Raw genomic sequence first — 21,977 nt, 5'->3', positions numbered from 1 at the left:
TGTATTGCATCTGGTATTTACATAAAATGTACCTCGCTGGAGGGCAGCAGAGCGTTGCGCAGGGTCAAAAGCAAACGTACAGTCAATGAGTTATCGGGTGGGTATCTGAGTTTTGAAACTGTAATTGAACTGCTACTTCGTCATTAAATAGAGTTGTTTAATGAGTTGTGTCAGGTAATTCATGAAGGAGTGTTTTGATTGGATGTAGATGTACCCTACTAACTCTGGCAGTCATCTAGAGTTGAGCTGAGCAGGAATGGAAAATCCATAACAAAACGGTTAGCTTCCAGGTCGCCTCACTTGAGGTCTCCCAGTCTCATTTAGAGTTGTGGGAATCACTTTGTTTCTGATGGTGGGACCACTGTTGAAAGGCCTGTCCTGATCTGGGAGGGTCTTCGGACGCTGGTTTTTTCTATTTATGACCATCTTGACTGACAGCTTGTCACAAATAGACAGGTGTGGCCGGAACAGATAAGAGTGGTGGGGCGAGGTGGGGGCGTGGTGGTGGGGGGGGAGTCAACAGATGAAGGAATAGGGAAAATAAAATAAAACAATTAATAAAACCACTTACCTTGCGCTTGCCGCTTCGCCGACTCGGCAATGCGGCGAGCGTAAGGTAAGTGGTTTTATTAATTTTTAAAATTTTATTTTCCCTATTCAGTCGTCTGTCGACTTCCCAACCGCCTCGCCCCCACCCCATCGCTCTTACCTGTACCGGTCACTCCTGCAAACAGGATCTTTCACTGCATATGAAAAGTAATTTGTCAATATTTTTATATTGTGCAGAAAAAGAAATTCGGCATTAGTTAAAAATTCCTAACGACTAGTCATGAAATGTAAATATGGTGGTCCACTCTCAGTTAAGCCAGTAGAGGCTGGGCCTATACAACATGAAGAGCTTAGCAGCCAGCTAGCTGTTGTCAAATATGACCTCCTCTATGCCCCCCTTATCTTTACTGTTTTCTGATACTTCTTTTATTCCCTGAATATGAACTGTAAGTTAATTGAATTATATCAAAATGTTATAACAAGTATGTGTGATATTATGGTTGCAATGTAAATACTTATCAATATTATCACCAAAGTTCGGACACAGAAAAGTGTTAGCAAATGAAATGCTCCCAAATGTCCCGTTCATGTATTCGGTAAGTGATCTCTTTAGAGACAGTGAAAACAGTATTCCACAACCAGTAAATACATAGTGATATAATTCTAAATCTACCGTAAATAATTACAATAAACTTACCTAAAAAAGTCTTAAATGTTCCATCTTTACCATCGAGTACAAATTCTGCTATCTCAGCTGACAACAAAAGTAAAAGGTTTGTGAGGAATGCATGCAAAGACAGCAAAACTCTTTTAAATCATTCTAGTGCATTGATGTATTGACCAATAGTAATACCATGTATTTGGTGTATTACTAAGTAAAAGCTTCTGAAGGTGGTACTCATCAGTCCTGTCTGAGTGATACACCTTTACCTAATATTCAATAATACTGAAATTCACTTCACAATCCCTTTCAAGACATCTTTTGTTTTTATGTAAAGGACATTTTCTATTTTGTTTTTATTTTCTCAACAGATCAAATGTGATGTTACAAGATTGAATTTAGCATGGCATTGTGTCCGGTATGTGGCTGTGATTACTGTTTAATTTCGTTAAAATCTCTCAGCCTTTCATCAGGGATACATGGCAATATTACGACAACATGTGCCTAGTGCACAAATAGTACACTATGGGCCTTATGTACAAAGTGTTTTAATGGTTATAAACTGTCTGATTTGCTAAGTCTGAGAGTTTGCGACCACTAAAACACTTTTGGAATGTACTAAACCCAATTAACGATTCAGAAAAGGATTTATGAATCTTCAAATAGGTGAAGCAAACAATAAGGACTTGGTATTTGATGGGGCGTGTTTAGGGTGACCATTCCAAATATTGATTCTTTCTGGTATGTATTAAAGTTTTGCAACCAAAATCAGGTCACAAAACATTAATGTTTCACCGCCAATATAGAGGAGGTGGTAAATCATTCACAAATGGAAAGGGGTGTTCAAGGGATTCTTTCCCCTTTGTGGATGTTTGCAAACACGTTTTTAGGAGTTGGTAGTGGTCCATGGGACCACTGCCTACTCTAAAAAATGGTTTGTGTAACTTCTCTTTTATTTAAAGCATGCTGTTTTCCTTAATGGAAAACCGGCCATATTTAAAAAAATCGCAGACATGATGGACTGCTGGCCTCAGTAAGCTACAATCCCTTTGCTCGTGGACATCCAAAGTGGGTAGCAATTTGCTACCTACCTCATGCATTTTGATGATGTAGGTTGAATTGTGATCCACTATGATTCAGTATTTTTAAAACCGACCTCTTAATACATAGGTTTGTTCTCAAAATACCAATGCATTCTGTAGAAGTCAGTGCACAAACTGTGACCAATTCTATTAACTCTATTTTAGTCCATTCCAATAATTAATTGCAAATCAGTATTAGTCGCAATTTATGATTTCTTATTTTGAATCTTTTATTTACTAGATTGTTTGCCTTGCAGCAGGTACTCAATTACCTCAGGGTGTTCCCTTAGTACGGTGATGTTAATCCCTATGAAAATGAAGAAATCCTCTTGACCCTGGAGTAGCATACATTTGGCTCCATCCTTTTAAGTTTGGCTAGGCCATATATATATTTACCTTTGGCCTTATGTACATGTGTGATACAATAACATTAATGAGATATGGTGCACTAAATGTACAGAAGGTGCATTTATTGTGTGTTTTGACATATATGTGTGTGCATAGTAACGTTTTTCCTTTTTCAGAGACATCTGCATTGCTGATAATAATCTTCTACATGGTTATATTGTAAGGTGGTGCACTAAAATGCATTTAATGCAGTGCATTCACCAGGGATTAGTGAAAATGAATTATATGTTTGTTCAATGCTTTCTTTATAATTTGTGACCAGTTGTTGTTTTTGGATATTAATACATGTATTAGTTTATTGCGCTGCATATATGAGTACTGTATAATAAAGTTGATACTTTTATAAAAAATATAATTTATTGGATTTTATGTAGGTTATAGAATTAATACACATCTAATGAAAGTTGTTAAGTCAGCGTGATTGTAGGCCTTAAGCTTACAGTTGAAACATTTAATACTAACATGAAGGTTGTTTTTCTGCATGGTTTTCTACTCTGCCGGTGCAGGCGAAAGGCATTCATTAGCTAGTAAAAACAAATTGTATTGCAGAGACAGTGAGGCGAGGAAGAACTAGCAAGGTCAAATAATTTTAATGAAGAACAAAGAGAGTTTTACCAGTTGCTACTATCAGGTGAAGGGAGAAAGCCAAACACGCATTGGAAGCGGGGACTGGAATATGGGAATAGCGTTCGAGGCACCAAGTTCTTTCTTGGGAACTGGAAAAGTACTATGATGTGAATGAGGTTATATTTATCGAATGTTCGTTGTGCATTTTAATTTGTGAAGCCATCTTGGGTTCATTCAGATTCCCTTTAGACTTGGAGAGGTACAGGCCTCTCTTGTCCTCTCTGATTGTTTGGATTTATGCTATACATGACTCCTTACCTATAGAACATCTACAGAGGTACTGATGTGGACAACTTTCTTCCTTTCTGGATTCAATGGGGTTTCCCCTAACCTCAGGTTAGTATAGGGTTTAGTAGATGCTGAAAATCTTTTCCATATATGGGGAGAAGGATCAAAACCATTCGTATAGTCATCAAACCTTTTTTCTTATTTTTTATATCACTGCCACTAAAATACTTATATGCACCTTGCTGTTGAGGACCAACATTGTACTTTGCTTTGGTCTTCCCTTGATAATTTTGTACTTTTACAGTATGTTCTTGAGTTTGATTTATATTAGCCTGGCTTTGAGCTTGTAATAAACCTTATAACATCAAGTTACTGACTTTTGTTTGGTTGTCCTAATGACCACACTGTACCTTAAGATTCAAATTTGTTGCTAACCCATTTTCCTCTTAGGCTACTATCAAGGTCTATTGCCCAGAGTTATATTGGAAGAAATGGCTCATAATGTTCTCAGCCCTTGCACATTGCTGTATTAATGAAGCATGCACATGGCGAGAGAGACCACAGGGCGAAGTGGCAGAAAGTTGGCACCCCCATGGAATTTGCTTGCCACAGGGCCTTCAGGGTCCCAGTCATCCTTCAAGAAACATCACCACATAATCAGAGTTGTTACTTCCACCAAACTGTTTCTCTTCATATACAAAATTCCACATTAATTTGCAATAAGCCTATAACTATATCCAATAGCAGACAAAAGAGACAGAGCCAATATACAGTTCATACCTATAGCTTCAAAGCTTTCCTCCTTCAGAAAATCAGTAATTCCAAACTGATCAGAATCCAAGATTTCACCTAGAAAAGAACAATAAATGAGAGCATGAAGTATAGATTATAAACTATTCTCAAAACTTGAGAAGTCAGCTACTGGATCTGATCTCAATAAACAGGTTTTGCAGGTGTCAGATGAGTTAATAAACAGCGCACCATCTTGCTCATCAAAATTTCCTTACAAATCATTCTTAAAGTGCCATGCGTTTGAACCACATTAAGAGGCGATAAAACACAACATGTATGTTATGTAGGGTATATTTTGACATAAGTGGAAAATCATAAAAATAAAATCTTCCTACCATGCCACCCATGATTTTGTGCGTTTGAGGCTCCTAGAAGTTGGACCGCCTGCTGTGGTCTGAAGCCTTCAAACAAGGAATTCAATGTAGTGGTACATTCTGCCCTAAGTGGTGGAAAATATATGTACATATCTAGCTGTGCATTAGGCAATATTTTCCCCACAATCTAAATGCTTCCAAGGCATGAGTGTCTTGTTGTAATCCAGTAACCTTGCTGAAGCACCAGCTCTTATGAAAAAACTCTCAACATTTATAAACTAGGTCTGGTGACATCTACAAGATTTGCCAGAGCGTGAATCAATTTTTGTCTTACAGTTTTAACAATGAAAAACATAATTCTCTTATTCTTAGAGATTTTTGAGGCATTGTAGATGACATGGTGAACGTTTTCCAACCAGGATGGATTAATAAGATAATTACATATTATGGGCTTGAGACAAATCCGTTTGTCTCATACAATAGCCCTGAACTGATCATTCACCTTTGTTCAAGCTTCAGAGGAGATTCAGGGTGGAGGCTGACATTGTCTTGCCTGGTAGATAGGAGCAAAACGTTTCCTGCTCCTCACTCTGTTCAGCTATGGGTCTCCACAAGATTAACTGGATACATCTCCTCTGGTATATCCTGTTGGTGGTTCTACTGGAAGTTCCAGGATTAAAAGGGGCAATCCTGGCTTTAAAGGGATGGGATTAGGGTTGGTGGATAGCTTTGACATGCCTAGAAACCTATACTCCCCAACTCGGATTTTGCCGGCAAGGGACTTTGTGGGCTATCCTTTGCCAAAAAGCATTCTCCGAGAACCTGAAAGACCTCATATTGTTTTAACATGGGAGTTGGGATATTTCATGGGCACAAATAATTGGATAATGAGTCGCGGCTAATGACAACCCGGCCTGCATCCTTTCAGAATCCAAGCAACAGCGAACTGAGTCTCTGAACAATCTTGAAATGGATGAAGAATTGTTGATGCCGAAGAATGCTTCTTTACCAGTGGGATAGAAACTGGAAGAGTATTCCCAGTCTCAATATAGAGCTCTATGAGCTTTGCCCTTAATGGTGGGAAGCAGTTTTATGAACAGACCCTTTGGAATATCTGGGTTTATATCTTGTGGAGCTGATGAATTTCGTTTGGTGCAAAATCTGTTTCTGGGTTATGTGCATGCTTGTACGCTGACAAAGAAGCCCAAGGACCATTGGTGAATTCTAAGTTGACTGTTGAAGTGCTGGGAAGACTGGGTGGAATTATCAGTTGGAAGATGTAGACTGATGTGGAATGCTGCAGCCTGTTATAAACATGCTTCTTGAAGTCAAAGATGGTTGAATACCGGAAAGATATTGAAGCAGATGAAATTCTCTGTCTATCTTGGGCAATATAATATAATGGAAGGATAAGAGGAATTTTTTTACTTCTTCCAGGCTGTGGAAACTCCCTTATAATTTTCTTTAAGATGTCTGGGTTCACAAGAACTAGCCCTCACGGAATTTGATGTTGCCTTATTTGTAAGATACTTTGCCTTTTTGTGGGACAAAGAGTTGTAGTTTTATGTTCTGGGAAATAAAGGGAATCGAGAAGCTTAAGTCTTGATTTCTACTTTAAGGGTGTTTTTTGGTTTGCTTATAACTTTGAATCCGTTTAAAGTATCTGCACAATGCTTTCCAATGCAATTGCATAAGTGGCTAAGTTTCAGCATTTCAGGTTTCATTTTGAGCCATCCAAGTGGGAGAAGATTAAAGGGTGGGGTCAAAAAACGTAAGATTTCCTATTTTACATCCCACTGGTTACTTTGCTGTCTGCTACAGTAAAACATTGTAGAGAATTATACTAAATTTGGTAAGAAATTAGAATTGTACACAGACCTTTTGAGATATTTGTGTTATAAACAAGATTTGAGTGGGCTGCATAGAGGGTTGCCACCTGACCAGTTTTCCACTGGCACCACCAGTATTTTGATGTCCCTGTCGGTACAATAATATGGAAATCACCAAAAGCCGGTAATTTTAGACTTTATCTGTACATACTTCAAACAGCAAGTAGAAATTACTTTGAAATGTGTTCTAGAGCTGCGTTAATGAACCATGACTAATAATTAAAGTTAAAAAAAGGCAGGTGAGTCATAATACAAATGAATGCATCCGTTTTTTTATAAAGCAGTATTTAGTAGCACATCCTGTCCTTTACAGCCTCTTAAAACAACCGGACGGTATTTTTCTCTTGGAAAGGTGACAACCTTGGCGGCAAAGGATTAATTTTAGAGGCATCTAGGTCATTACTGTGGACCTTTCATGGATCCACAACCTTGAACTCTCCAGGGGTAATCAACTGAGTAGCGCAGAGGTGGCTGGTATTAGGTCAGTGCAGCTTGTGCCCCTAAGAGGAGTCTGCATGCCGCACATGCACCACTAGTCTGTCCCACCTGAGCCTCCACCAACCAGCCTTGTGCCCATGTGAGCTCGCACACCCCAGCACTACCTTCAGTGCTAGTGCCAGCATCAGCACACACCTGTATGCTCGAATGCATATACGCTTGGGGGAATCTACTTGATTGGCACACACTGCACGGGTCTGTGTTGCCCTCCCCATGGCCCTGCCCTGGAGGGGTGCACCCCCCATCTGCCCACCTTGTCTGCATTGACTGCTTGACTGGCGGTTTGCTGGTGACCTGGTGGTTGGCTTGTCTGCCCACTCTTTGTTGACCAGTGCTCAGCCAGCCTCGTGGGAGGGGCAAAGGATAAGGGCTGAGTGGGGCAAGTCTTTTGACCAGGACAACCATACCTTGCCATTTGATATGCTTACCCTCAGGTAAAAGATTTAAAAACTTGCAATAACCCCTGCAACCAGACATGGCATAATTATAGCGGCAGGCATCATAGCTAGCTGGGTGGGCGGCTCATATGAACGCAAACCCGATCCCTCCCTGCATCATATTACGGCGGCATGCATTCTGGAAAAGTAGGGGTCCTGTAGGGGACTCAAACCACAGGACGACAAGAGTGCCGATAATGAAAAGGAACTTAACATCGTTTTTGCCGGACATAACAAAATGATGGTCAACAACCTAGCATAGAAAATATATAAGAAAAGTCACATTTCAAAGTAAAATCCGGTCCCTTACAGCTAAAAATCACAGCCGATTGGAGGAGAAGGAGGCCGCATGGCAAACATTAGCACTACCAAGGCTTTGGACAGCAATGTAGGGACACTTTGCGTGCCCTTATGCAAACTTTAAGAACAGCAGCCTTGTGGAGGAGACTGTTTGCCTGACCAGGTTGGGAAACCTCAGTGACTCCCAAGGTAAGCAAGTAGCTCAAGAGGGGGCTGCAGAGCCTGCTAGCAGCACGCCTGATTAGGCAAAGGACCTCTCAAACCTAAGCACTCAAGAGTTTGAAATCATGATGGCCACATACGCAAAAGAAATCGGTAAAAATGCATGCTCCACAATGCAGCAGTGTCAATGCACCCGAGAACAACACCCACACTGATCTGATGGGGGTGAATTGGCTATCCTTACTCAAAACTCTCAAGCAAATATAAGGGATATTCAGATCAGCCTACTTAACACCCACAGTGTTCATATGTACCCGGGATCAATGAGAAAATAGCCAATCTGAACAGCCTGATAAGACAAGCACAATCAGAAGCATCTGACATCGGGCAAACATGCAATGGTTCGCCAATTTTGGAAAAGCTGGTGACCTTCCTGGAGACCATAACCCTGCTCTTCAATGAGTTAAAGGCGACCTCTGATCAACTGATACTTCTCAGCCCAAGGCATATCCTAGGTACAGCAGCTGGAAAGGGCCTTGGTCAATGTAGGCTTCGGGGGGGCAACTGTCTGACAGCAGTATCAAAGGAGGCACCCAGTATGAGGTTCGACAAGCATGCATACAATCAAAAGGACCATAAACTGGGGTCTGGTCTGGAAGAGCCGAAAGAGGAAACAAATCTCTACCCTTTATAGTGAGTTCTTTACTGAAGGGGCCAACTTTAATGCAACTCCTAAAGAAAGTCCTAAAAGAGGAAAAAAGGACATAACAAAAAACTCCAAACTGCTAACCAGATAGGAGAATATTCAATCTTTAACATGGCAAGAAAGGGCCCCTCCTGTAAATCAGAACCAGATGTTGACAGTAAACTTGGGGAGCTACCCCATATAAGCTCAAATAAAGTTGGAGGATAAATTGAGTAGAGAAGTATATTGTTGACTTGCGTTATATAGAAGTTGATAGAATCATTTCTGGAAGTTCAATAAAGTACTTTTTTTGCTAGAGGAACAAAGTTCCAAGCAGTGAGCAAAATTGGTGAAGAATGAACAGCCAACACATGTTTCACTCCTTCACGTGTTTCACCCCAGGCCTGCACTCCGTGAAGGGGGAACACGTTTTGGGTGTGCATTCTTCACCAATTTTGCTCACTGCTTGGAAGCTTTGTTCTTCTAGCAATAAAAATTGCTTTATTCAACTTCCAGAATTGATTATATCAACTTATAAATACACCACACATCAACAATATACTACTCTACTCAATTTATCCTCTAACTTTATTTGACTTATGCCCTAATGGTTAAGGGTTTCCCATTCACGAGGATATTTGAGTCTCTCAAACTGATTTGCTAATCAAGGATGGGTGTCTCTGGGACGCCAACCACTTCTTCGTTTTGCACCCCAGATAAGCTGTTGGATGCACACTAAGTCAATAATCCAGAGGGTCAGCCAAGCGGGGCAGAACTGGGGATGAAATCACCCAAGCATCTAGCTGCCCTGATCACAATAATAAAAAAAAAAATTCTTCACCACAGCCCCTGGGAACATTACAATCTATTGAACTAACTAAATAGCTACAGTCATCATAGCCACAAATGGGACCAGAAGTGTTAGCTTAAAATGCCCAAAGGACCGCCTGAAAACACTAATCTTTCAAAAAACACAGCTGAAAGTAAAACCTAACAACATGAGCCCGGTGACTTAGAGGTTCAAAGCCTTGCCCAAACCTCTTTCTAAAAATCTGGCTGAGGAAATGGCCACTATGTAAATTAGAATAGAGGCGCAAGTAACAACTACCAGAGAAGGGAACTATACTCTTTTTCAACCAGAATACACCTCCAAATGACCCCTTAACATCCTGAATAGGGCCAATATATTGAAAATCATATGTCTGACCCCCTCCCTTGCTGTAGTCACAATTATAGATATAGACTCAATAGAGTTTCTTAATCCCGGATCAGGACCACAAAATGAAACCACCAATGTCACCTGTGGCACTGCCAATTTAGCTCTGAAAGTCTTTAAAGAACCAAACATCTTAAAACAAGGGGAATATTGCTCACTGTTCCAATGAACATAGGTTATCCCCTTCCACTCGCAGACTCAAGGGAAAACTGCAAACAGTCTGGCCAGCCATACTATGACCTGATGAGTGCCAGAGGCAGGTCTCCAAGAACTAAGAGCAAAAAGTGAGGAGAGAATGTCTCCAAATCTCAAATTTTGAACAGCACAGAATAGGGTCTGGCTATCTGGATCCCTGAATACTACTGCTAAGCGGTGATGAATCAAATTGAACCGACAAGGCAAAGGATTCACAGAGACTAAGATGCTCCATGTCTGCTCCTGGAATATCAATGGTTAAATTGGTAAAATAAGTGATTAAGCACCTCCAAACCTTCCTAGTGGTGCTACTGCAGGAAACATGGGTGTTAATTCTGTGTCAATGCAGGACCTCATAAACTATGTTGTCCCTGCGAAAAAAGTTCATAAATATGAGCACTGCAAGGAGAGCCTCGCAATATATATCTCACTGGCCCTCGCAGTGGAAAGTAAAGAGGGTGGTGTCACTAAAGAAGGACTTTAAGTCCTGGAACTGGCCTTGGATCTGCTGGAAGGCTCCACCATCACCATCATTATAGTGAACCTTTATATACACCCAAATACGAAGACAAGAACTGAATTATCTGAATGCTTGGTAGACGGAATCATGAGAGTATAAACTGAAAAAGCCAGGTCCTATCTAATAGACCTCAGGGGTCTTTAACATGTTGCTAATGGGCGCACTAAAATTAAATGACATACTGTTAACACAAGAACAAAGTTGGAATATCCCGCAGTAGGAAAAATGTTTTGGAGTAAAACCGACAAAAAAGGTCAGTCACTGCTCAGAAAACTAGAGCACTTGGGCCTCCGGGTGCTAAACGGCCGCTTCAGCCCAGATAAGGCACCGACTTTCTCATTCCATTCTGAGATAGGAGTCTTGCTGAACAATTATATCCTGCTGAGTCTACCTCTAAAGCAACATGTACATTCATTTAGGTTAGGAGACAGCCAGGCCAGACAGTGAACATCTTCCCCAGGGACTAGAATTGTTGGTTAAGACAAGTGATCATGATATCTCCACAGATTATGCAATATAAATGTACACCATCAATAACAAGCAAATACAATGCATGCCTGCCTCCTTGCAAGCCCTAGCCAAGGATGCCAAATAAACATTATAAAAGATTGTGAAAGAGACACAAAATCCCTCGAGCAATTACGAAGACTTTGTCGGCCAACTCACAGGAATACATGCTAAATTAATAAATCATCGAAGGCAGGACATTGGCAGTACAGGAATTCAGCAGGTCACTGGACCTGTAAACATACTTATTATGGAAGTAAAAAAGCGAATAAACAAACTCTGGAGGGCACTTAGGAGAGCCCCAAGTGACTGAGCCATAAATGCTTAACTCAGTAATGCAAACAACAGATTAAGAAACACAAAAGTGGAAACTGGCAAGAAATTGTGATGACTCTTTTTGGGCAAAGCTGCTATGGGAGGGCAAGAGGAACAACTTGACTACTTTTTCGGCTACAGTAAATTATGAAACTTCCGGCTTATAGACTGCGAGTCGTTTAATGGAGTAACACACGGGATAGCTTCTACACGGTATTCGGAAGAAATTATTAATGTGATTTTGGGCCAAACTCGGCTTAACAACCCCGTTGTGCACGACCTACTTAAAGCTTCGAATTGTTGGAGCATATTGGATTATATGACAAACCCATATACCGAGTGCATATGTAATTGACATTTTATCCCTGAGCCGGGACGGAATTATTACCGGTATAGTGACTCAATGTAATATAGCTCATTACGCCATTAAGCTCTGAAGAAGTCTTGGGTTTTGACCCTGACGAAACACGTGTCGGCTGGGCATAGTGATCTACAATAAACACAAGAACACGAATCATCTGGAGTATTCTGCGATCATTATTTTTATTGAATTGAATTATAATGAGCATTGTATCAGATGTATGTGGATGTAGAATATGGCAGTACTAGTTGTATATGTCTGATTTGTGTGTGCACAGGCCCATTGAGTATACATTGAGGGGCATTTGTGTCCTTTTGAAGGGTTTAGGGTTTTTCCTTTGCCTGTAGCACCACATTAAAATTTGAAATTTGTAAACTTTGCGAGGAAAAGGAGGCGCCATCGCATACCACACCAATATAAACCTGTTAGCTTGTAATCAGTAAATTATGAATAGTTCTCTACCCAGAGTATCAAATTCAAACATCCCGGAAACCACATAGGTACACTAGCGATCGGGGCACTTGTATACGGGGAATAACATCTAAGGCGGGAAAGATAGCGTTGAGCTTACACAGCCATTCAGGAGAAAGAATAAGCTAAAAACCCCGGACGAGGACTGTCAAAACAAAATCCTTAAAGACAAAGAACACCTTACAGGAAATCAGCCCGTGGGGTGCAAACCGAATTATAGCCCCCGAAAACCATCGCTCAGCATGGATGATTCAGGCAAGTAGAAGCTGTCCATCAAATTGGGGGCTATCCGAAGGCATATATCTAAGGGGTGACAAGAAGGGGCCCTGGGACTAAACAGGGTTTCCCCTGCGATCTTCAAGGAGGACCCAATTTTCTGGGCAGAACAACTATCTCCACTCTTTAGTTACATCTTAGGTAGTAAGAACATTCCAGCATCCTGGAAGGGGTCAATAATTTCACCAATATTCAAAGGAGGAGATAAAAGTAAGCCTGGAAACAACTGCCTGGTGGCCTCAATAGTCATCAAGGCCAAATATTTTGCAGTGGTATATTGGAACAACTTTCATCCTGGGCCATAGGCAATACCATAATCTCATTATATCAAACCAGCTTCACCAAGAATATAGGAACAATAACCAACATCACTGCCCTCTTCCTGCTGTCTGATATTGCAGTGACGTACAAGCAATTTTTTAATCTCCAGTTAATAGACTACAAAGCTGTATTCGACAGGGTGGATTGCAAGAAATTATGGCACAAACTGGCTACATGGAACATCCCATTCGGCTTGCTAAAGGGAGTGCAGATGCTTTACACAAGTATGTGGCTCCGGGTAAAGCAGAAGAATGGCTCGCACTTGTCAAGTGGGATAGAAACGATACTAGGCCTAAAGCAGGGATGCGTGCTTGCTCCAACCCTTTTTAATTTGTTACTCTCTAATCTCCACTAGTTTTATGTACGATCAATAGTCATGCCTCAATACTGGGAGGGATTCAACTCTCCAGCTTACTTTATGCTGACCATCTAGTGTTAGTCAGCAGGACGAAAGTGGACTTGCAATGGGTTCTGGATGCAGCCCTAGTATACTCTGAGAGATATGGTCTGACTATAAACCTGAAAAAAGACCAAAACCCTAACCATTAACAAAAAAGGACTGAAACTCTATACCAGGTACCTGGGGAGAGATAAATTAATGGAAGGTTCACCAATAAAATGGAAGACATCAAAAGGAAGAGAAACGCCCTAGCAGTAGGTTCGGGAGCCTTGTACACAAAACTTAAGGGCCCAATGCTAACCCCATTATTACAAGTTGCCCTAGCAAAGATTCTTCCCAGCTTAAACTATGGGAGCGAGGCCCTGAGTGGTCGGGTTGATACTACCTTGGATAAAACAATAACAAAAATCATTAGGAGTATTTTTAAACTACCATCATATACGTCTCCTACCCAGATCAGATTGGAATTCGGCCTTGGGAAGTAATCCCTAGTCCAGCAGGCAGCCTTTGCTATCTGTTGCCAGAAGTTCAAAGCAACAAGCAAAGACATGCCAAGTCACCACCTCTGGCTTGAAATTCAAGGGAGGGCTCGATCTCCAGCAAGAGCCTACTTAAATATAGTCATTACTAATTTGGATCTCTCCTCATCATGGGATCTAAAACTGAGCAGAGCTCAATTTAAAAGAATAACAAAATAAAGCACTAAAACTATATCACTCATGGAGTATAAAGCCATTTTAGCCATGCGTAGCCATGGATGGCTAACCCTTAAAAACTATATGAAGGTTAAACCTCAGTGCTACCTAGGAGAGCTTTATAAAATCTCGATAAAATAAAGGTTTTTAAAATACAGGTTGGGAGTCCTGCCCATATTGAAGCATGCCTCCCCAGGGAAAAGAACAGAAGGGCTGGGCAACTGCAGGCTATGTGGTCAGGGGATTGAAGATACTGTCCAATGCGCTGTTTGCGTAAACCCACTCTGGTAGATTGACAGGCAATTCTAGAAGGAAATTCAACAAACGAGGAATTGGTCATGTAGAAAGGCGGCAGGAGCATGTTTTAATCCTGAAGATCCTAGACTGAACTGTGCAGTGGTAAGATATCTCCATAGGGTAGAGAAGATGGTGTCGACTCTGGATCTAGAAATGAAAAGCTAGAGATATAGAACTTTGGCCTGTGCAACAGTCCACAGTTCATAGACAATGGCCATGCATTGCAGGTTCAGTGGCAGAGAGGAAGGTGCAGGGCTAGTTTGGTTCCCACACAGGGTTGCAGAAAGATACATCCTAAAGACAACTCCTGCTGCACATAGCTGAATGCCTGGCAAAGCTGAGGTTGGATGCACACAGGGTTGCCTGGGCCAGGCCTGCTAGCAACACTCACTACACATGACCTTAGGACATGTGCAGTGGAGGGGTGACTTCCCATGGTGAGCGAGGAGCAGGGCCTCACATCCTAAAGCCGTGAGCAGCAGCGGTTTATCTCTCGCAGTTGAATGTAAGCCTGCACTGCTGTATGGTGCTCCATCTTCCTTGGCTCATCTCCACTGTCTATATTTGTTCATCTCTGTTCCTTCATTTGAGCAGCAGAAGCAGTCAGACATGTTCATGCTCACAACTGCATGAGTGCCCCATTGGTTAACCACCTCTGGGTTGATCCATGCAGCTCCACACCTCTTGGTCTACTGAGGAATCCAGAGCTGTAGAGAAATGAGCAACGGGGTGCAGGTGTGTCCTTTGGGCTGCTAGTGTGGAAGTTGCAACTTGTACTGCTTGTTATATTAGTAAATGCCACTGTTAGCAATATGTCAAATAAAATATGCATTATACAATTGATGCCAAAAGACAGTGAAGACCTAAGGTGAGCATGAGCGGGTGGTAGCTCATGTGGTGGCCTCTATATTTAATTTTACATAGCTTTGAAAACACTCAAAAGTACCTACAAAAGAGGGTTGCACACCACAGTTTTTTGTTTTGCCAATTTGTCATTAAAGGCAACAACTGTTACATAACAATCTTTAGATTTAGGTGAAGAGAAGAGTGCAATTAATTATTATCTGTGCTTAAATAGATTATCAGGGCCTCAACAGATATTAGTGGCTAAACAGTACTCCTATGTTACAGTCCCTACCATTTCACAGGCAGAACTGAAGCTCCTAGATGCTCTTTTGATTGAGGATAAATTGCAGAAACACTGCTCGTCATGTAACCGGGAAAGACACCAGGCCCCAACGGGCTCCTGCTTGAATTCTTTAATACACCGCAATACTAATCCCAACCCTCCAGGGCTATTAAACAAAGCAGCTCAAAAGTGTTAACTGTCTCAAGACCTCTGTGGGGCCACAATCATGGTTATGCTCAAGTCAAGCCAGGTCCTAGACAGCTGTGCCTCGTGTCAGTCTATCTCCCTAATTAGTACAAAGAAAAAAATCCTAGCAAATGTGCCCATGAACAAATTGGTGGGGAAAGTCACTTCATTGGTACACAGGGATCAAAAAGGTTTTATGACAGGCAGGGTATTTTCTACAATCTGTCCAGATTGCCCTCATACAAGAACATGTTCATTGGATCTTGTGCCCTTGTGCTTATTGAGTTCCAGAAGACTTGATTCATTGAGATGGAAGTTCCTATGGCAGGTCATAACAAAGATGAACTTTCTGACTTTTGTGTTTAGCTTATATCCCATCGACCCCTCTGCGGGCAAATGGTATTTTATCAGCTCCCTTGACACCTGAGAGGGGTAATAGGAAAGGGTGCCCGCACTCACCATTGACTTTTACTCTGGCAATTACGCCTTGGGTGAACTGGACTAGAGAAGATGGGATGATGCAAGGGGTTTGGTGGGAGGTGGAGTTAAAAGACAGGTTATCATTATCATTGGATTATATGCTGCTCTTCCTCCGCTATATCTAATGGACGGGTAAAGGTTGCTGATGATCCTACTTATTTACAATCAGTCATCTGGCTTTATTGTGAACTGGGATACGTCTGCCATTTTCCCATGAAGGAGAGTGACCCCTTGGAGGTGTGGGCACCTTGCTGAGAATACTTACCAATAATTTCAAATAACTAGGTATGTATATCTCCAAACATACAGCACTGAGCTCGGAACCTAAATTGCCCCCTTCCAGTTAAGCTGTGGATGAACTTCCATGGTAGAGACACCTTTCCATCAATACTCTGGGTCAAGTCACAATCTTTATAACGGTGGCTCTTCCGAGATTCTTGTATGTCATCCAAAGCTTCCTGGATAAGACACCTGAATGATTCTTCAACACTATCAGATCTATGTCCTGCAGCTTTATATGAGAGCAGAAAACACCAAAAATATCATGGAATAAATGCATTCAGTCTATGTATGAGGGCAGCCGGGGTATGGCTGATTAGGTATACAAACGGGCCATGTAACTTCCTGTATAGAGATGATTAGCTCTTCAGAGACAGCCGAGCAATTTGTGGTGAACTACGTTTTTTTGAATGGCCGTCATTCTTTAACTACTCATACGGTTCCCAATTCCCTTGCTGTCTCCTGGGGCCTAACAAAGCTGTACTAAATTGCTGGCAAAAATCATTGCACTGGATAAGTTGAGAGTGACAAGTGACAGAACCTTTCCACCAGTGGGATCTCGTTAGAATTTCTAATTTGGATGTTGCATGGGGCTGGTAATCCAAAATATTTCAAGATGCTCTCTGAGAAATATTGGCGTCCTGCTCTACATTTTTCAGATATGTACGGTTGTTGTGTTCGCTAGATTAGCACTGGGTGGTCTTAGAATCAATTCCAGAGTTTAAGTCCCTCGAAGCCAAAATAATCATGGAGCCCCTAAGTAAATGCAGAATCTCATATCTACTGTTCATTGACAATCAAAGCGCTAGACCAATTTGCAGCACTACAGTTTGGCTAGGAATGGGACATCGGCTCATTTGAGGATATAAAATGGGTTGAGGCCAAAATGGCTACATACGAACTCGCGATCACCAGACACCAATGTCTTATTCAATTTATACAACTACACAGATACTACCATGCGGCCTAGCCACATGTAGAAAATAAGTGTGAGAAACATTCCTACACCGCAGAAAAGAGTGACGAGTTCCATGTGATCTGGAGCTGCCCGTTAATCCACTGCTGGCTGGGGATAGGCGCAACATTGATGAGAGTATTGAGGCATCTTTTGGACCTCTCCGGAAATGATATCTCCTGGGCGTCACCTGTCACTGGTATGGATGATGACATAGCAAACACAAGGAGATGATGGACGGAGCACTAAAGCTTTTCAGACACTCACCCCCAGTCACAGATCTGGGTTTAATCCATCATCGTTTTTTAGCTCAGTTCGCCATCCCAGTTCAGACCCAGCCATATACAAATCAGTCTTGACCCTGTGCCTCATGGGAACAGTCGAGCTTGAACTGCCAAGCCAGGTCTTTCCTGGACCAGACACAACCATTCTGGGACCGGTTTCGGGGTAACACCCTACATCAGCCAGGCTGGTTTGAAGACTTCCCTGATCCAATGCTTAACTTGGTCTCCACAGGAAAGGTGAGCGAGACTAAAATTGAGCGTACTGAATATATACCCCAATCCGATAATGAGGATGAAATTAAGGTGTGGATTGTACCCAGAGACTGGGCAAATACCTCACTTAAGTTTGACAATTTAAATTGGAGTGTCATTTCACTTAACACTGACCTTATCATTGCAATCTGAATGATATTCAATGTGTAGCATTGAATTATGAAGCAGATGGGAACAAATAACTATTAAAAGCAGAAAAAAAGTGAATAAAAAACATAAAATGACACCCTTCTCTGGGAGTAATGATTTTTGTGAATCTTCACTTCTTTTGTTTTCAAGACATTTACCCATTTGGGATGTTTTAATGCTGTTGGAGTGCACCTTATTTTGGGACCAAAATAGAACTACATGGATTTAGTGTTGTTAAACATTTATATGAAGGTTGTGTTTTTTGTAATAAGATTGAGCTTAAGCGACTATTTGGCCTCTCCGAAAGGGACATTTTTTACTACAAGACATGCCTTCCCCTCACTTGCCCTAATTCTAGGCTATGAATGCAAAGCCGGACTCGCCATTTATCTCATCTGAAATTTCCTTGGGGGTCTGGAGATTTTGAAGTCTAGTTTCTGGCAGCAACTGACAGAGCGTCACGTTATTCTGAAATTTTGTAGGGATGCATCATATTCACTGTTAGTCCGCACCCACATAGTAATCGAAATAGTTTAGGGGTGAAATAGAATTGTATCACTAGAATCTGTTTAACATAGGTGTGATTAGAAACGTAACCATGCTTTTCATGAAAAATAATGTAGTAGATCATTGCAATTGTAATTTTTAGTTGATGTATAACGTTTGATTTTTATGTAATGCAATGTATTAGGTTAATCGTGCGCCATGTTAAAGTTGCACGTGCAGTTTGCTTATTCACGTATAAAGGAGTAATGAAACTAATGTTTAAAGTGTGATTTAGGAGTGTTTAACAGTGTAAAGGCCTGATCACATATACGTTTAAAGAGAAAGGCCTGTTCATTTCTTATGTTAGCTAAACGTTGTAGACCGAAAATTATTTCCCTTGGTAAAGGCTTTGGGTTTTGGGAGAATGGAAAATCTTAGAGAAGAGAAAAGTTTTTCGAATCCCATGTTTCTTTTGCAGGTGCAAGGACATTTAGCTCGTTAGAGAGACTAGGTCTTTGTTTTAGGAGTTGGAATGGTACGAGAAGCCAACAGGGGAGTACATTGGAATTTACAGATGATACTTTCAGCGGAGAAGGTGCCTGGGACCCAAGGTCAAGCTAACCGTCATTGGATGGAGTACAAGTTTCACTGAAAAAGTACTGGAAGAAGACCTGGCTGAAGAGGTGTGCCGAAGGGCATGTTCTACGTTTTTGGGATTTTGTATTAGGGAAAGTGTCCCGTGGGTTGAGCAGTTGAGGTTTAGATGGGAAGCTAGAGGGAACATCTTAGAATGAGCTCTGACTAAGTGAATGTACTTCTAAGGAAGTCTTCACTTCTGACACCTTTTTATTCTCTTGCCTGGGAAAGGAAATGCTAAGTAGGGATGTCACCTTAGAGATAGAGTAGGGAAAGACTAACTGTTTTTCTTTTAGGCTAATGGTTTCAGATATAGAGATTGGACTAACTATTGTTTTATTGATGCTTTTAGAATTGATTATCCTTTTTATTCTGAGTCGTATGAGACTCTTGCGTAGAATTTTCTTTGTATTAGTGCCCATTTATTTTCTTCACCTTGTATTGAGGTGTCTGTATGTGCATTTATACTTAGTTGTAATAAAATCTTAAAAATTTAGATTCGGAGGCAGTGGTCCTTCGGAACGGAAATTTGATTCTGTTAATTATGTACCGAGATTGGATTTTTCTCCCTTCTACACTATTTAGCAGATAAAAAGATCCTGGCGACCTGAGAGGATTCTTGGAGATTATAAGGTAGGTAAGAATCTGGTCCTATCACCTCTAAGGCACCGCTGTCTCTCTCTAGTGGGGAAGACAGATTGGCGAGAGAGGCGGAGACAATGAGGTTTAGGGAGAATTAGCTTGGTTACTGCAACAAGGTATCATTGGTTCTAAGTAATAAACATACAAAAATTTATATTTTCACAAACTCTTGGACTCTGATTTAGTCATTGAGTGTATGTAATCATTTCTTGCCTGAGTGTGTACAACAAATGCTTAACACAACCCTCTGATAAGCTAACTGCTCGCCCACACTACCACAAAAGAGAGCATTCGTATTATCTAATTGAGCATCTGTAAAACCTCTGGGAATCCACTGGACTCTGTGCACATTATATCTTACTTTGATATAGTATATACAGTTCCAGTTTCCTACAATCAATAAACTAATAGGACCATATTTAAATATTGCACATTTACCATTCCTTCAAGTAGGATAATAGGTCTCAAGTACAGTGCCAAAGCCACAAAGTTAGTTGTAGGAACTTTCTTGATGTAGACTGATCAGAGTGATTAATTCCATAAAAACACCACAAGGGATCGCTATAATTTGGGGGGAGTATAAATTATGAAAAATCAAACGGTTAGTGTATAGATTTAAGATTATATTTAAAATTATTTTTATTAAATCATTAACACTTGTTAGCAAATAATAAACAATATCAACATTAGTTCATGTACAGTACAGACCTCTAATTTAAAATAGGCTCCAGGTTCCACAGTAAAGTTGATTTTCTAGAGTTCATGAAAACTATGAGAAAAGCACACAGCTACAAATACATTGCCAACATGTATTTAGCTGAACATTACAACCATAACAACTACTGATCACCTTTCCCAGTCTCCCTTGGTGCGTGAGATTGGGAAAGATGATCAGCTTGTGCTGCCTGTTGGACACTTTTTACAATGCATGTTTTTAAAACACAGTACACCTGGTGCAATAGCACATTTTGGCAATGTGAACGGATCCCTTAACACCGGTTGATTTCTGAATTTTTATATTTAAAGAAGTGAAACATTTTCACAGATGGTATTAACATCTCCATTTGTAGGCCAGAGGAACAGCTTTTGTCTCTAAAAGGAAAAATAATTACATGCTTAAATGTAATATAAATAGGGATGAGAGTGACTTATTTGATATAAACATATTTATTTCACTAATTAAGCATTAATGATTGAATCACAGCATTTTCAAAGTAGCACTTTTTTAAGGGACACTGTTCTGAAAGCACGAATAATTTCTCGAGAGCACTCATAGTTTTGAAGAACCCCCAAACATGTTGCAACTCTTTTTAATAGATTTTGTCTTGAATCCTAAAGCACCCCAAGTTGAGACGTTTACAGAGTGATTAGGAAATATAATTTACTATTCTGCATGTCAGTTTCTTAAAGGAAATGGTGCTTCTATGGTAACTGTATTGCAAACAAACAGGAAAACTCAATCAAAAGGCAATTTTGAAACTTAAATGGTAGGTGAAGAATATTAGTGGCACAGGTTGTGTAGGTGGGCAAATGTAGGCTTATAGTTGCTGAATACAACACTGTATGTGGTTTACACAAAATATTTTCTTCTGGGAGGTATGAAGAACAGTGGTAATAAAAAGACATTCTTGTGCTTGCATTCATGGGACCTTTTAATGTGTGAAATTACTTCTTCAAAACTGATTTATTTTCTATAGCATTGGCATTCTTTTCATATCAATATAATAAAATGTAGACATCTATAGTTAAAATGGCACATAAAGTACCACATATTGTGCATTTACATGCATAACATGGCAAACAATTTTTATCCTGTATCATATGTCTTTAATTGAATAATATGTTGTATGACGGGCTTTGTTTGCGGCATCATTGGCCCTTCATTCGTCATGCAAGTCAAACCTGCAAGTCATTTGGCTTTCCATTGCTGCATAGTGCCAGACTCCCTACATGTGTATTAAAGAAAGAAATGCAATAAAATAAAATAAAAAATGTGCAAATGTTGTGTGGATCTAGGAAATAGTCTGCACTCTTGTTTCACATGCACTTGGGGCAGAAGTGGTGATAGTGAGCTTGAAGGAGGGAGATCGAAGTGTGGAGTTTATGAAAAAACAGCATGATCACCTTCATTGGCACCCTTCAGCACTCTCTCAAGTTTTCTTTCAGACAGTGTTCACTCTCTGACCAGCGTAGTAATGAGTGAAAGCCAACACAAGGCAAGTAACAGTCGAAAAGGCAGTTAAAACAAGTTACAGTATAACAAGGATTGGCAAAGCCAATGGGTATGACTTA

At 40.7% G+C, this 21,977-nt stretch overlaps 1 protein-coding gene across 9 annotated transcripts in view; it reads right to left on the bottom strand.

Moving 5' to 3' along the window:
- Window positions 1-21,977, bottom strand: part of CIITA (class II major histocompatibility complex transactivator) — a 473,615-nt gene that overhangs the window by 267,419 nt on the left and 184,219 nt on the right. For 8 of the 9 annotated variants that reach the window (XM_085632115.1, XM_085632119.1, XM_085632121.1 and 5 more), the window contains 2 exons: window positions 4,336-4,404; window positions 1,247-1,303 (listed from right to left, as the gene is read on the bottom strand). In XM_085632115.1, the coding sequence (XP_085488241.1) occupies window positions 1,247-1,303; window positions 4,336-4,404 (126 nt within the window). Of the gene's footprint in view, window positions 1-1,246; window positions 1,304-4,335; window positions 4,407-21,977 lie in introns of those variants that run through there. The other variant, XM_085632122.1, reaches the window with a different exon arrangement.

This window comes from Triturus cristatus, chromosome 10 (genome assembly GCF_964204655.1).
Source record: "Triturus cristatus chromosome 10, aTriCri1.1, whole genome shotgun sequence".
NCBI classification, from domain to species: Eukaryota; Metazoa; Chordata; class Amphibia; order Caudata; family Salamandridae; genus Triturus; species Triturus cristatus.
This window is presented reverse-complemented; position numbering and strand designations above follow the sequence as displayed.